The 14,340-nt window shown below is 36.0% G+C and overlaps 1 protein-coding gene across 1 annotated transcript; it reads left to right on the forward strand.

Annotated features, from left to right (window-relative positions):
- Positions 1 to 8,883: 8,883 nt before the first annotated feature.
- On the forward strand, positions 8,884 to 10,369 carry LOC145156415 (akuammiline synthase 1-like). Its single transcript, XM_079075803.1, has one exon. The coding sequence runs from the start codon at positions 8,925 to 8,927 to the stop codon at positions 10,248 to 10,250; it is 1,326 nt and encodes a 441-aa protein (XP_078931929.1). The 5' UTR covers positions 8,884 to 8,924; the 3' UTR covers positions 10,251 to 10,369.
- Positions 10,370 to 14,340: the final 3,971 nt, after the last annotated feature.

Below are 14,340 nucleotides of genomic sequence, written 5' to 3' on the forward strand. Positions count from 1 at the left end.
AGCAATAATGGGTTTGATTCTTAATTATGTTATTTGTGGAAATGTCGAGAATTTGCCAAATAAAGGAAAATTCTCATCGCCCAAGTTTCAATTGGACAGAAACTTGGAATCATACAACTTGGTTGCGTGATGAATGAGAAACTTCATATTTGGAAATTATACTAATTCTTTGGCAAAGTGTCAAGAGAAGGACCAGGAGATCGAGTACACTAGGTTGTGCGTTGATCAAGTCCATCACAAGAGTGATATAGATATTCGTCATGATTTACTAAAGTTTAGTAAATATGGTTATACTTATAAGATTAAGTATAATTCTGAGTTGATCGAAAGAGTTTCAATCAATAGCAGAACGAATAAGAAGAATCAAGAAGGCAGAAAGATAAAAGTTTCTCTGTTCTAAGAAGAAGGGAGAGTACCTTTTATTGTGTTTTATGATAAGCTTTAATGATTAAGAACTATTTCTCAACTGGTCCTCTAAGTGAGTCTTAGTGCATTTGTATGTCTAAGAAGAGGAATCGAGAATTATGGAAATAGTTAAATCAATGAGTCAATCATACTTCGTTTCAATATCAAGTCTTAAGAGTCATACTCCAAGATTGTGACTTGAGTGACAAGTCTTAAGTAGGTTTATAACACTCGTCAAATGTGGAATTTGGAAAAGTTTTCTTATTCTTGCACATTTGAAATTGGTAAGTTGTGATGTCTTGGATAAGACAAAACCAAGACCAATTGTGTGAAGTGCTAAACTTGACAAAATGCTACACTAACTCTTGAATATTTGTTTGTCAAGAAATGTTTCTTGACAAGAGCATCTTATATGTCAAGGAGTCAATGGGAGTCTTAATGGTCTTGAAAAGTTTCAAGAACAAATCAAGAGTAATCCTAGTTAATCATCACTAGCGCACGACTTGAGGTTTATAACCTATCGTGTTAACATTATCTTGTTTCTATGCCATTCCAATTAAGCTAAATATGTATGTGAGTTCTATGAGTTCTCATTTGAATGCATAAAGACAAAGCACCTTGGTCAATGGAAAGTACATTGATAAGTAAGGATGAGTTGCTAAACCACTTGGAAGACATGGTGGGCACTCGTGTTACCATGAGGCAAGAAATCAAGATTGAACAAGTTCAATCCATATGGTTTTGGATTTGTCGCAAACCTTCGTTTTGACGAATTCACATGGATAGGAACACATACACCATAAAGTCTAAGTGACATAAGGTTTCCCTCCTTCATGAAAATGATTGTGAGGAAATGCTTTCACTAAGAGAGATTTTAAGAAGACAGCAATTGTGAAAATTGTATTCTCAAATTCGATTATGATTACGGCATCCCTCTTCATAGTTCGAATTGTGAGATTTGGCAATTGGTCTGAACATCTGGGACTTAGTAACATAAATTCTGAATTGTTTAGACACACATGTGAGCTATCTAAAGCAAAGGTGTATGAGCTTAAAAAACTTAGATAAAGGCTTATCAAAGCATTAGGTATTAGAATTATGAACTTAAGGAATTCAATAAGCATTGTTTTCTGGAAGTTCAATTGCTTTCTGAATACATGTCAAAGCTAGTGGAGCATAAGTGTTATGCTGGTAAGAAAATAATCATCATGTTAGTGGGAGAATGATTATTATGGTAAGTATTGCAAGTTAGCAATATTAATTATAGAAAACAAAGATTCACTTTGCAAAGTTGCAAGGGTTGAAAAGTTGTTTTGCTATAATTAAGGGAGAGAATATTATACTTCGTTTCAAAATCTAAAAGCTTAGATCAAGAAATGTTAATAAAATTTAGTCAAGGATACATAGCACATTCTCAAAATTCGATTATGATTACGGCATCCCTCTTCATAGTTCGAATTGTGAGAACATGGCTAACAAAATATTATGGCAAAAGACTGATAAAGTATCACGTCTTTATGTGAGACATTATGCATCGTGTCCAATACGATTCGGGTATAGGATCGATTGCATATGTTGTAATATTTTACCATTCTAAAATTTTCCAAATGCCTAGGGCATTAAAAGGGAAAAAGGGACTAGAATCGGTTTTTGACTAAAATAATTAAACAACTATCAAAGGACAATCTGAGGTTCACTGAGGATTTGTCGCTTGTGAGTAGTTGGAAGTATAGTACTGGATGGACTATATTGACATTATTATGAATAGATAAGATTCTATTAAGAATGAGTTGTCATATGGCAAATATGGAAATGTTTCCATTAATGGGAGTTGGATATTAAGAAATATGTCTAGATTAGAAACTTTTATGCGAGAAGGATGTTCAAAGGAATGTACTTTGAATGTGAGACTTCACGTCTATGGAATTGTCTTGTAACAATTTCCGATAGAATACCTTGTAATTTCATTAGCCGGGTCTTGGTGACTTTTGTGCTATGACATTACGAAAGAATCATTGCATAAAATGTTAGAATCTGACATATTCTAAAAGTGGCAAGAATTTGGTATTCTTATACTAATAATAAGGATTGGGGATTGTGAAATGAGTTTCATTGGAAACGTTTTTCAATTGATCTATTTCACAAAGTATGGACCATAGGAAACCAAAGTGTGCATGCTTGGAGCATGGGACAAGTGTGGTTATAATTCGAGTAATAAAGTTGATTTTCTGAAACATTAAACAATGAATAATGAGTAATCAATATGGTGACTAAATAAAAGATGTTTTGTTTATAGTCAAGAGTTTGGGGCCATATAGGATTGAGTATTATCGTTGTGTTTCACTTTGCATGTTTTGACTTCCAGAATAACTGGGTTATTCAAACCTCCACAGTCGGTCATACGTTGGAAGTAGGTACGAAGCAAGACTGTCATGAATTTGTCTGTAGATTGTCTAAAGTGTTTAGACATAGCACAAGTTTGCTGCAGAGTTCATGAGTGCTTTGATAAGATTAAAGTATTGGATTAAACCCACGCTCACTTGAATCACTTCATGGATTTATCACGGGTGATTAGTGAGACGATAACATTGTATATTCTTGAAACCGAGACGTGTGAGTTGTTATTTGCTGGTCGGTTGCACATTGATGATAAGTAAACACACCAGTAACTTGGTGTTATAAAACTTATTGTTGTGTGTGATTCGATTAGTAGGTGCAAGCAAGCACTTGAGTCGAAGTTTATCCATTTCTTTTACCCAAAGTGGGATAAAAGCGATATCTGTGGGCCCCTCGATGATTTAGTGATGACACCCTAAGCGTTTGGCCAAGCCGGGACTAAGTTGATGTGTTCAATTGTAGTATGTTGTCAGTCGTCATAAGTCAGATGTCGGGAAACAATACATAGACAGAGAGAATGATTTAAATCCACGTCTCATGTCTATACGATATCTTGTAGAATGGAGGAATATATGATCCCTTATCTAAAGGACACGCGTATCTGATAAGATCAGAGTTGACAGAGGCTTTTGAAAGCTACGATTGCTGATCAGGTTCTGAAGTTATGCAAAATAGTTATTAGACTTATCCAAGTGGGAGACTGTTGGATTAGTGTCGAAGTCCATAACTATTTTGGTATGTACTTGACCCGATTATGAGCATGGTCCTTTTAGGTTGCCTTCACCATACCAATATGTAGGATGAATTAAGGAGAGAAAGGTTTAATTATGATTTATTAATATATTATAAGAATAATATATTAAAGGAGAAATCATATAGTTTAATTAATATTAGTCAAGAATTAATTGAGAATTAATTTTGTGGCTAAAAGAGATTAATTAAACTTAGGGGACTGGATTTGTAATTATAAGATAATTACAATTGGGCTATGGATCACCTAATAATATATAGGTTGGACGAATTCTATGGGAAGCCCATTAGAAATCGTCCAAGGGATATGTTAAAGGAGTCCATGGGCTGCTTAGGGCCTAAGCAGTCAGATTAGGGTTTCCTAGTTGCAAACCCCAACAGCCTACATGTATATAAAGGGCCCCTATACCCCAAAACGTGGTCAAGTGTTCCTTTAGGGTTTCCAGCCGTTTTTGTGCCTCCCCTCTCTTCTCTCCTTCATCCAATCGCTTAGTGGTGTTTGTGACTCCATTAGAGGTGGAACACTTGAGGCACTAAGCTTTCTGAAGCCAATCAAAGCAAGGAATTGATTGTTATTACTATATAACAATCAAAGGTAATTACTAAACCCTTATTTCAGTTCTTATATGATAGATCTAGGGTTTATAGCTTTGGATATTCAATTGCATGTTCATTAGACAAACTATATCCAAAAGCTATTAGGGTTTGCATGTACACCATAGGAATGATGTATTGCTCGAAACTCTTCATTAAGATTTCTCCAATATTGATATTCCTCTGACCAGCTTGACAAAAAAGGGTGTGGATTTCTGTTGGGGGTCTGAGCAGCAGGTTGCATTTCAGACTTTGAGGAGGAAGTTATGTGAGGCCCCGGTATTGACCCTCCTAATGGTGTTGAGGATTTTGTGTTATTTTGTGATATGTCAATCACAAGTTTAGGGATGGTTCTATTGGAGAGAGGTAGAGTCTTTTATTATGCATCCAACCAGTTGAAGCCTAATGATGTTAGATATCAAACTCATGATTTGGAGTTGGGGGTAGTGGTTTTTCCCTCAAGATTTGGCAGCATTATTTCTATGGTGTTCGATATACCATCTACACGGATCACAAGAGTTTGAGATATCTTATTGATCAACCGAATCTGAACATAAGGCAACACATATGGGTTGACGTGATCAAGGATTATGATTGTGAGATTCTTTGCCATCCAGGTAAGGCTAATGTGGTCGCCGACACTTTGAGCCGCAGGGCGGCTAGTACTCCTGTCTGAGAACATTGTTTAAGGATTACCAACAGTTCCCCACTTTTGGATCTAATTAGGGAGGCTTAGGAAAGGGGTCAAGAGAGATAATTAAAAGCAGGAGAGGATCAGAAGCGAGATTTAAAGATTTTCTACCGGTAGTCGCGGACTTTTGACCCGGTGCGGTCGGGTACGAGTGCCTTTTTTCTGGAGGAGTTCGACAGATAGTGTTGGAGGAGGCTTACAAGTCCACATTCTCGATCCATCCTAGATCCACTAAGATGTATCGAGATTTGAGACTTAGTTACTGGTGACCCTGCATGAAGCGGGAGATAGCATGGTATGTGAAGAGATGCTTGACTTGTCGTATGGTTAAGGCAGAGCAGAAGAGGCCGCATGGCAAGCTTCAGTCATTGGAGGTGTCCAAATAGAAATAGGAGTAGATCACTATGAATTTCATCACCAAGTTAACGAGGACGACCAAGGGATTTAATGTGATTTGGGTTATTGTCGACTGATTAACCAAGAGTGCCCATTTTCTTGCCATTCAGGAGAGCTCATCGGTTGAAAAATTGACCGATGTGTATGTGCACGAGATCGTGGCTCGCGACGGTATGCCGGTTTCTATTGTCTACAACCGTGATGTATGGTTTACTTCTCGATTTTTGCAGAAGTTTCATGAGGATTTGGGTACGAGGCTACATTTCAGCGCTGCTTATCACCCTGAGACTGATGGACAGAGTGATCAGACCGTTCTGATGTTCAAGGATATGTTAAGGGCTTGCGTCATCTATTTTGGTAGGAATTGGCACTCCTACTTTCCCCTAGTCCAGTTTTCCTACAACAACTATCATTCAAGTATTGGTGCACTGCCTTTCGAGCTTCTCTATGGAAGGAAGTGTCGCACGAAAATTTGTTGGGGAGAGGTCAGCCACAGGGTCATGGGTAGGACCGAGGTGGTCCTTCAGACTACGAAGCTTATTCAGCATATCAGACAGTAATTGTAGACAACCCAAAGTCGATAGATGAGTTGTGCTGATCGACGACGATCCGAGATAGAGTTCAAGGTCGGGGATATGGTTTTAGTGAAGGTATCACACTGGAAGGGTGTTATAAGATTTAGGAAGTGGGGCATGTTGGGGCCACGATTTATTAGACCATTCTGAGTAGTGGCTTGAGTAGGCTAGGTGGCCAATCGATTGAATCTGCCTGAGGAGCTTCGCCAGATTCATAGCACTAGAAATGTGTAGCTGACGATTCAACGGTGATCCCTATGGATGACATTTTGGTTAATGAGGGTCTGAATTATGTGGAGAGTCTAATAGTGATTCTATAGAGGAGGATGAAGGCCTTGCACAACAAGGTGGTACATTTAGTCACAGTCCAATGGCAGCATTGGAAAGGTTCCAAGTAGACTTCGGAACCTGAGGCAGAGATGCGGGAGCACTACGCATATTCATTTGCAGTTGGGGACTTCGAGGACGAAGTCTGATTTAAGTAGGGGGGATTTTAACGCCCACTTTCAGGTATGTTTCAAGCATGTTTCTTTTAAGTAATCTAATAATTCTGATGTTAAATTTTTGGTCGCCACTGCGTGGTAATGGAGTCCCACGATGTGGCCAAAGCCAAAGTTTCATGGGCTTTAAGCTAGCTCCACGGAGTGGCCACTACATAGTGACAAACCCTAATTCGGGGTTTGAGCCCCTATATATGGCAATGTGATGGCTAGTGTTGCCCACCCTCAACCTCAATCACTCACCCTCAGCCTCCAAGTGAAAACCCTAGACTTCATTGCTAACCTTTGAGTTTTTGTGTGTTTGGTGGTGATTTGAAGAAGAAGAAGGCACCCTTGGGCTTTGTTTCAACAAGCAACTATCCCTATCTCTCTTGTGCATGTTTTTAGGACTCGTGTTAGTCATGAAGAATCAATCTTATGTTACTTATCTCCGAATCTAGCCTTTTGTCCGTTAATCTTCATGGTGTGAGGATTTGGAAGCTTAGATCTCATAAAGTTGGCAACTTTATGGATCCATGTGGTCGTTTTAGTGTCATTTGTTCCATATCGGAGAATCTATAGAATTTTTAGTCCCATGCTCAAGCTTGAGTTCTTATTGCCATGTTTTTTGTACCTAAAATAGAAGTGACATGCATTTGACATGCATGTCTATAAAAGCTATGACCTTTATGGCTTATTGGGTGTAAAAAACCATTCTGGAAACCTTGGGTGAGCAACTCTATAGATTGGGTATTTAATGGGTGACTTTATGCATTTTGTTACCTTTAAGGAATTTAGGTTTGGGATCTTGACTTGTTAAGGTGTCTTAATGGATAAAGTTGGAAACTTTATCCATCAACACCATTGGAAGGACTAGATCTGAGCTTTGGAGTTCTTGAAGTTGTAGGAAAACGACTTAATGGATTAAGTTATCCAGAGCAGTCCTCACGACGTACCCTTAGGATGTCACGGCATGGCGAACGGGTAGGAATCTATCTACTTTTTCCTTTAGCGGCCATGACGTGGCTAATGATGGTCACAGCGTGGCGAACAGCTGGAGGTTGACCTTTGACTTTGACCAAGTTTGACTTTAGGTTATTTGGGGTATTTTGAATAGTAGATTGAGGCTTGGTACCTGTGTGTTGTACATGCGACCCGTAGAGCCATTGTTTCGAGTAGTGATCAATTCAGCTGTCATTCAGATTGTGAGGTGAGTTTTCCTCACTGTACTTGTGGGTCGAAGACACCAATGTCGGCCCACTAGGTTGTATGATGTATCCTGGTATATATGATGTTGGTATGTTGTAGTGTTCTATTGGACTAGTAGATATTTATAATTATCTGTGTGTTGGCTATATGTTTATCTGTTGCATATGTTGACATAGTACGGTTGGGTTGAGGCATTACTGCTCTGTGCGGAAGCCAACAAACCTGAGAGCAATTCACTCATAGGTTGAGGGTCGGGAAGGTAAACCAGACTTATGATGTGGGTCATGAGCAATCCAGACATTACATGTGGGCTAGGAGGGCAATCCAGACTTATGTTGTTTTGGAACTATATTTTGTATGAATTATGAATTTTGTGATGATTTTAAAAATTAAAATTTTGTCATGATTTTTGACAAGTTACAGCTACACTACAAGAAATCTTGGCATTACCGACAACCCCTTTGTAGTTGGAAATGTTGCAAACAATACTAAAGTACCCGGCCTGTTTTGCAGCATTGGAAGAGTGGTTTCGCTTATTGCCGCAACCAAATAATGAAGGAAATGATGAGGATGAGTAGTTACTTTAGGATTTTATGAAATGTTTTGTAATTTGGAAGAATACTTTAGAATGTGGTATGGATTAATATTTTGGATTGATTGTATATGGATTAATATTTCTATAAAAAGTTATCAGATTTTATAAATGCTATATGGATTAATATTTGGATTGATTATAAATTTAATGTTAAATAAATAAATTAAAAAAAATCAAAACAGTTTTTGCGGCGACATATTTTGTGGCGACATATATGTATTAGCGGAGACAAACTATTAGCGGCGACAGGTCAATAGCGGCGACGTGCAGTATTAGCGGCGACAAGAAGCGTATTAGCGACGAAGCATTACAGGTGACGCATTTGCAGCGACACGTCGCCGCTATAAGTATTAGCGGCGACATCCCTAACCTCGCCGCTGTTGCCCAATCTTCTTGTAGTGCTAATGTCATGTTTTCGTATAGGGTATGGAATTAAAATTCGAACTTATAGCGTTTAATTAATAGAAAAACCCAACATCTTGATTATTTTGAACGTCACCACTTTAGAACGTTGCTGACACTAGTAATAATTAAAAATAACCTATATATTATTTATCTCAAATAAAATATTTCAATAATTAAACAAGTCACTAAAGAACACAAAGCATTTGAATAAGACAAGGGAACGTAGTATGGGAAGGCGGGAATTCATTAACGGAATCTTATAAATTCAAGTTGTTCGATTATTTTTATCTTCAGTTTTACGCATGCTGGCAAATGACCCCTAAGGCAAACTTTTTATATTATGAGACAGACAATTCAAAGTATTTATAAAGAGATGGAAACTTTCATTTGAAGAAGACCATCGGCGTCTCTTTTCTGTAGTCATCGTCATGTATTCTACTCGTACACACATGGCTTCAGTCATGGCCAAAAGGTCAATGAATTACATGGCTTCTTACATTGCCAAAAGGTCAATGAAAATGGAGATAATCTCCAAAGAAATCATCAAACCTTCATCTCCAACCCCAAATCAGCTAAAAACTTTTAAACTTTCGTTGCTCGATCAACTCACTTTGCACTCATATAATCCGATCTTGCTTGTATACGAGTCCAAAAGTCTAACCAGTAGTGCTGCTTTGAAGGAATCACTATCTAAAACCCTAATCAAGTACTACCCTTTTGCGGGTAGGCTTCAAAAAGATGGTATCACGGTTGATTGTGGTGATCATGGAGTGGTTTTTGTGGAAGCAAAGATTTTGGGGTGTGGGTTAGCTTCTTTCCTTCAAAACCCTAAGTTCGAGACACAGAAGCTACTGTTTGCTGAAGGTTTTTTGTGGAAAGGGTCATGTATAGATGAGAGTTTTTTTGCAGCTCAAGTAACATCTTTTGAAGGCGGTGGAATGGTGGTTTCTGTTTCCATATCCCATAAGGTTGCAGATGGAACGTCGGTTGCTACTTTTCTGAGTGACTGGGCTGCCATGACACGTGGCGAGGTGATACCAGCACCGATGATCCTTGCTACATCCATACCTTCTTTGGATCTTGGATTCAGGGTGCCTGAAATAGTGATGAACAAAAGTAATACTTGTGTCACAAAGAGGTACGTTTTTGATGCAAAGATAATAGCCGGATTGAAAAAATCTGTTGGTGGGTTTGTGCAAAACCCCACGAAGGTTCAAGTTGTGACTGCACATCTTTACAAATGCGTGATGGCTGCTTCAATAGCTAAAACGGGTTCTTTTAGAAAATCAACATGGGTTCAACTGGTGAACATGCGATCACGAATGACTCCACCCTTACCCGAAAATTCTATCGGAAACTTCAGTTGGTATTTCACAATATCAAACGATGATCAGAAGGAAACAAGTTTAAGTAATGTGGTACTTGATTTGAAGAATGGGCTCAAAGGAGTTTGTAAGGGTGGAAATAGTCAAGATTTGAGTGATTGGTTGAAGGATGTTAGGGAGTTTGCAGGCAATGTAAAGGAGTTGTTTGATGATCTTGATGTTTACAGGTGTAGCAGTATGTGCAAGACATCTTTTTATGAAATGGATTTCGGATGGGGATCTCCAAAGTGGGTCAGCGTTGCAGATGTGTTAGTGAAGAACACTTTCATCTTGACTGATACACCAGATGGAGACGGTATTGAAGCCATGGTGAGTCTGGAAGAAGACGACATGAGACTATTTGAAGTCAATCAACATCTCCTACCGTGACTTTGCTTCAATATCACAAATCAGGATTTAATATTGTAGAATTTTAATAATGGGATGTGTGTACTGGCTGGATTCGTTTCTAGTGGTTGATTAAATCCGTGATTTGTTGTTTATCGTTATATGTGCAGTTAAGCTGAGCAAATTTAATCCTTATAAAAAATTAACATGATTCATCATAATAATGATAATGTTTAAAAGAACAAAAGATATCATTTGAAGTTGTTTTATTATTATTTAAATAAACATTTTTAAGAGTTATTCATTAAAATAACTACTTTATATATTATCCAAAAACCATCATTATACCACTTATCAAAGAAATACCCGCTATTTCCTCTAACTCGCTAATTCGCTAGCCCACACAACTTCTTTCATTTTATATTCTCACTCACTTCCTTTTACACTACCAAATCTCCTCCTTCAACCCTATCAATTATTATTCGAGATGAAGCAAAGTTAATCATCTCCACGCTCCTCTAGATAGCTCTCCTTTGTTGTGTTCACACTTCCAACGACGCCAGTAAGAGGTGTTTCATGAGGTTGCCACCACTAGAAAACTGGAAAAGCATCGATCGACCGCCTTATCCATCGGTAGAGGTTGTTTCCGATAACTACTAGAAAACAAAGGTTTTTGCTATAGAAAATTAGCTTCGCAAAATTTCCATAGGTAATAACCTACACAATACCTAGAGAATACCTACGAAATGGGATGTCCTAATTTAGTAACCCGATAGCTACAAATAGCTGTGGAATAGTTACAGACGAAAATCCTGGGTATTCTGTTAGTAATTAGCTACAAAATTGCTACGGAATAGCGACGAAACTAAATTCGTAGGTAATTCGCTACAGAATAGCTACGGACTAACGACGGAAGAGAATGACTACAAAATAGCTACAGAATAGCTACGAAATAGATTTATTATTATTATTATTATTATTATTATTATTCTCATTATTATTATTATTATTATTATTATTATTATTATTATTATTATTATTATTCCTATTATTATTATGTTTCATTATTTGAGTCTTAAAACTTTTTTTTGATCGTTTTGTTTTTACATATTTAAAACACAAACAATTAAAAATAATAATAATTAGTATATCATGTATTTGTTTATTGATGTTAATTGTGGCTTAAGAACAAACATAGATAGTTTTTTGTTTATTATGTATCTAGTAATGGGTTATAATGATGCATACGTTTGTATGTAAGTTTATGTTATATGTAACTTGGTTAAAACAAAGCAATCAAAGTATAATGAAGTTGTGTAAAAAATGAAACGAAAAAAACAACATTTGACCATTGAAAAATAAAAAAAGACCGTAGATAATCTGTAGGTAATACCTACGGATTACCTACCGACAGGGCCGGCCCCGAGATTCAGAGGGTCCTGTGCAAATTAGGAAAAATAGGCCCTAAGACTTATAAAATATAAAATAATATGAAACATAAAATTCTAGTTTTTCATTCCATCTCATAATAAACTTCAAGAACAAAATATCATTTTAATATATATGAAACTCTAGTTTTTTATTTCATCCTGTAATATACATAAAATTCTTATGTTTTTCATATCCACATTCATAGTTTTTAACTCCAAAAGACATATCATAGAAAGGAAAAAAAAACATCTCTTATTGCAAATTTCTTTTTCTTCTTTGATTTGTAGATTTCTTGCACTTGATCAACCAAGCCAAAACTGATTAAACTGAAATATATAAAATCAGAATAAGAAAGAAAGAAATATAAAAATCAGAAACCGGGATCTGAAATGTATAAATCACAAATATAAAAATATAAAAGTTAAATAAGATTTATTGAATTCCCTCTTAAAATTCTCTTAAGCAACAACCAAGAACAAGGATAATGCGACAGCCAACACAAACAAATCTCTTCAGCAACACTATAATGGTAACAGTTAAACACAAACTCAAAAAAAAAATCTACCACATTAAGCAACAAAATCAGAACAAAAAGATGAGTAAAAATAGAAGAGAATAACCTTGGAGACTTGAAGAATCAAGAATGAAATCCAAATTCATGCTGACAAGAACATCGAAGCTCCAATCACTTAATGAAAATCTGAATCGTTTGAGGAAAATCAGGAAGCAAGACAAGAACAGTAAAGAAAGTTGGGTTTTTTTGCTAAGATATAGTCCTGATGAACTTGAGGATTTATGGAGTTGGGGTTTTGAGGTCGTAAGATAATAGCAGGGCACACATGAAAAAATCATATTACCATTAACAGGAGAAACCAAACGTCTTCACCCTTCATGCGTAAAATCCAACATCGAGAAACCAATCGTTGGACAAACTTCAATTTAATTTCCTGCTCCATTTGATGCATACGTCTGCTCTGTTGCTGTATGCATTGGACAAACAATAACCTAAAAACTAATTTGGGCGTGCACAAAATTTTGGGCCCCATTAAAGAGTGGGCCCTGTTCAATGGCACTTCTTGAACTCCCCTAAGGCCGGCCCTGCCTACCGATTACCTATATATGTAGGTAGTCCGTAGGTATTTACCTACAGATTACCTACGGTTGGTTTTGTATTTTCTATTTTTTAAGGGTTAAATGTCGTTTTTTTCATTTCAATTTTTTTCACAACATCATTATACTTTCATTGCTTTGTTTTAATCAAGTTATGCATAACATAAACTTGCATATAAACGTATGCATCATTAGAACCCATTACTCATTTAGAACTTATTTATTTATTTAAATCAAAGTTATTTTCTATACACAAATACAAATAAGTACACATATTTACATACACAACATATGTATGTATTATGTTTAGTATATCATGTATTTGTTTAATGATGATAATTGTTGCATAAGAACAAACATAGACAGGTTTTTGTATATTATATATATAGTAATGGGTTATAATGACGTATACGTTTGTATGTAAGTTTATGTTATGTATAACTTGGTGAAAACAATGTAATCAAAGTATAATGATGTTGTGAAAAAAAGGAAACAAAAAAAAAACGACGTTTGACCCTATAGAAATAGAAAATAATAAAAAACCGTAGGTAATCCATAGGTAAATACCTACGGATTACCTACTGATTACCTATATCTGTAGGTAATCGGTAATCCGTAGGTATTTACATACAGATTACCTACGGTTGTTTTTGTATTTTCTATTTTTTGAGGGCCAAATGTCGTTTTTTTCGTTTCATTTTTTTCACAACATCATTATACTTTCATTGCTTTGTTTTAATCAAGTTATACATAACATAAACTTGCATACAAACGTATGCATCATTAGAACCATTGCTCATTTAGAACTTTTCTTTATTTATTTAAATCAAAGTTATTTTGTATACACAAATACAAATAAGTACACATATTTACATACGCAGCATATGTTTAGTATATCATGTATTTGTCTTTATCTTTTGTGAATGAGACATCTAGGGTGGCGATCGTAAGTTGTCTTTATCTTTTTATATATTTACTAATATTGGTTTTTTACTTTTTAGTACAATGAGAAAAGCGTTCTTTTGGTATACTGTAGGAATCATATAACAAAGCCCTATCTGAAAAATACGGTGATGATCCGACTCAACATAATGTGAATGATCCTGAATTGTGGACCCAAACACAGTTGCTTAGGAAAGGTGGGAAACAAAAAGGTCCTATCTATGGGGCAAGATACTCGGATCTTCACTTTCTGATGACGGGTTCATATTCTTATGAGTCAACTTCAGCTTCTGCTGACTTTGCAAAGTCACAACAGGATGTAGAATTATTTGCATAATATATTATAGAGAAAAAAATCAAGTAAAGAGGTACCAAATATGGATGAAAAAAATATGTTGATATTGGTAAGGTATATTGTTGTTACAGGTGCAAATTGAAATATGTTGCCATTGTTAATATTAGGTAAAGTGCATTGTTATTATGGTTGAAAATGATACTATGTTGCTATTATTAAATTAGGTAAAACATAATGCTATAATGGGTGAAAATTATAGTATGTTGCTATTTTTGATATTAGGTAAAGTAAATTGGTGTTATTGATAATAATTTAAGTACATTGATATTATGGATTGGAAATGTAAAGTACAAT

The sequence above is a fragment of the Lactuca virosa genome, chromosome 2 (assembly GCF_052849685.1).
Source record: "Lactuca virosa cultivar CGN04683 chromosome 2, Lactuca_virosa_CGN04683_v6, whole genome shotgun sequence".
Taxonomy (NCBI): Eukaryota; Viridiplantae; Streptophyta; class Magnoliopsida; order Asterales; family Asteraceae; genus Lactuca; species Lactuca virosa.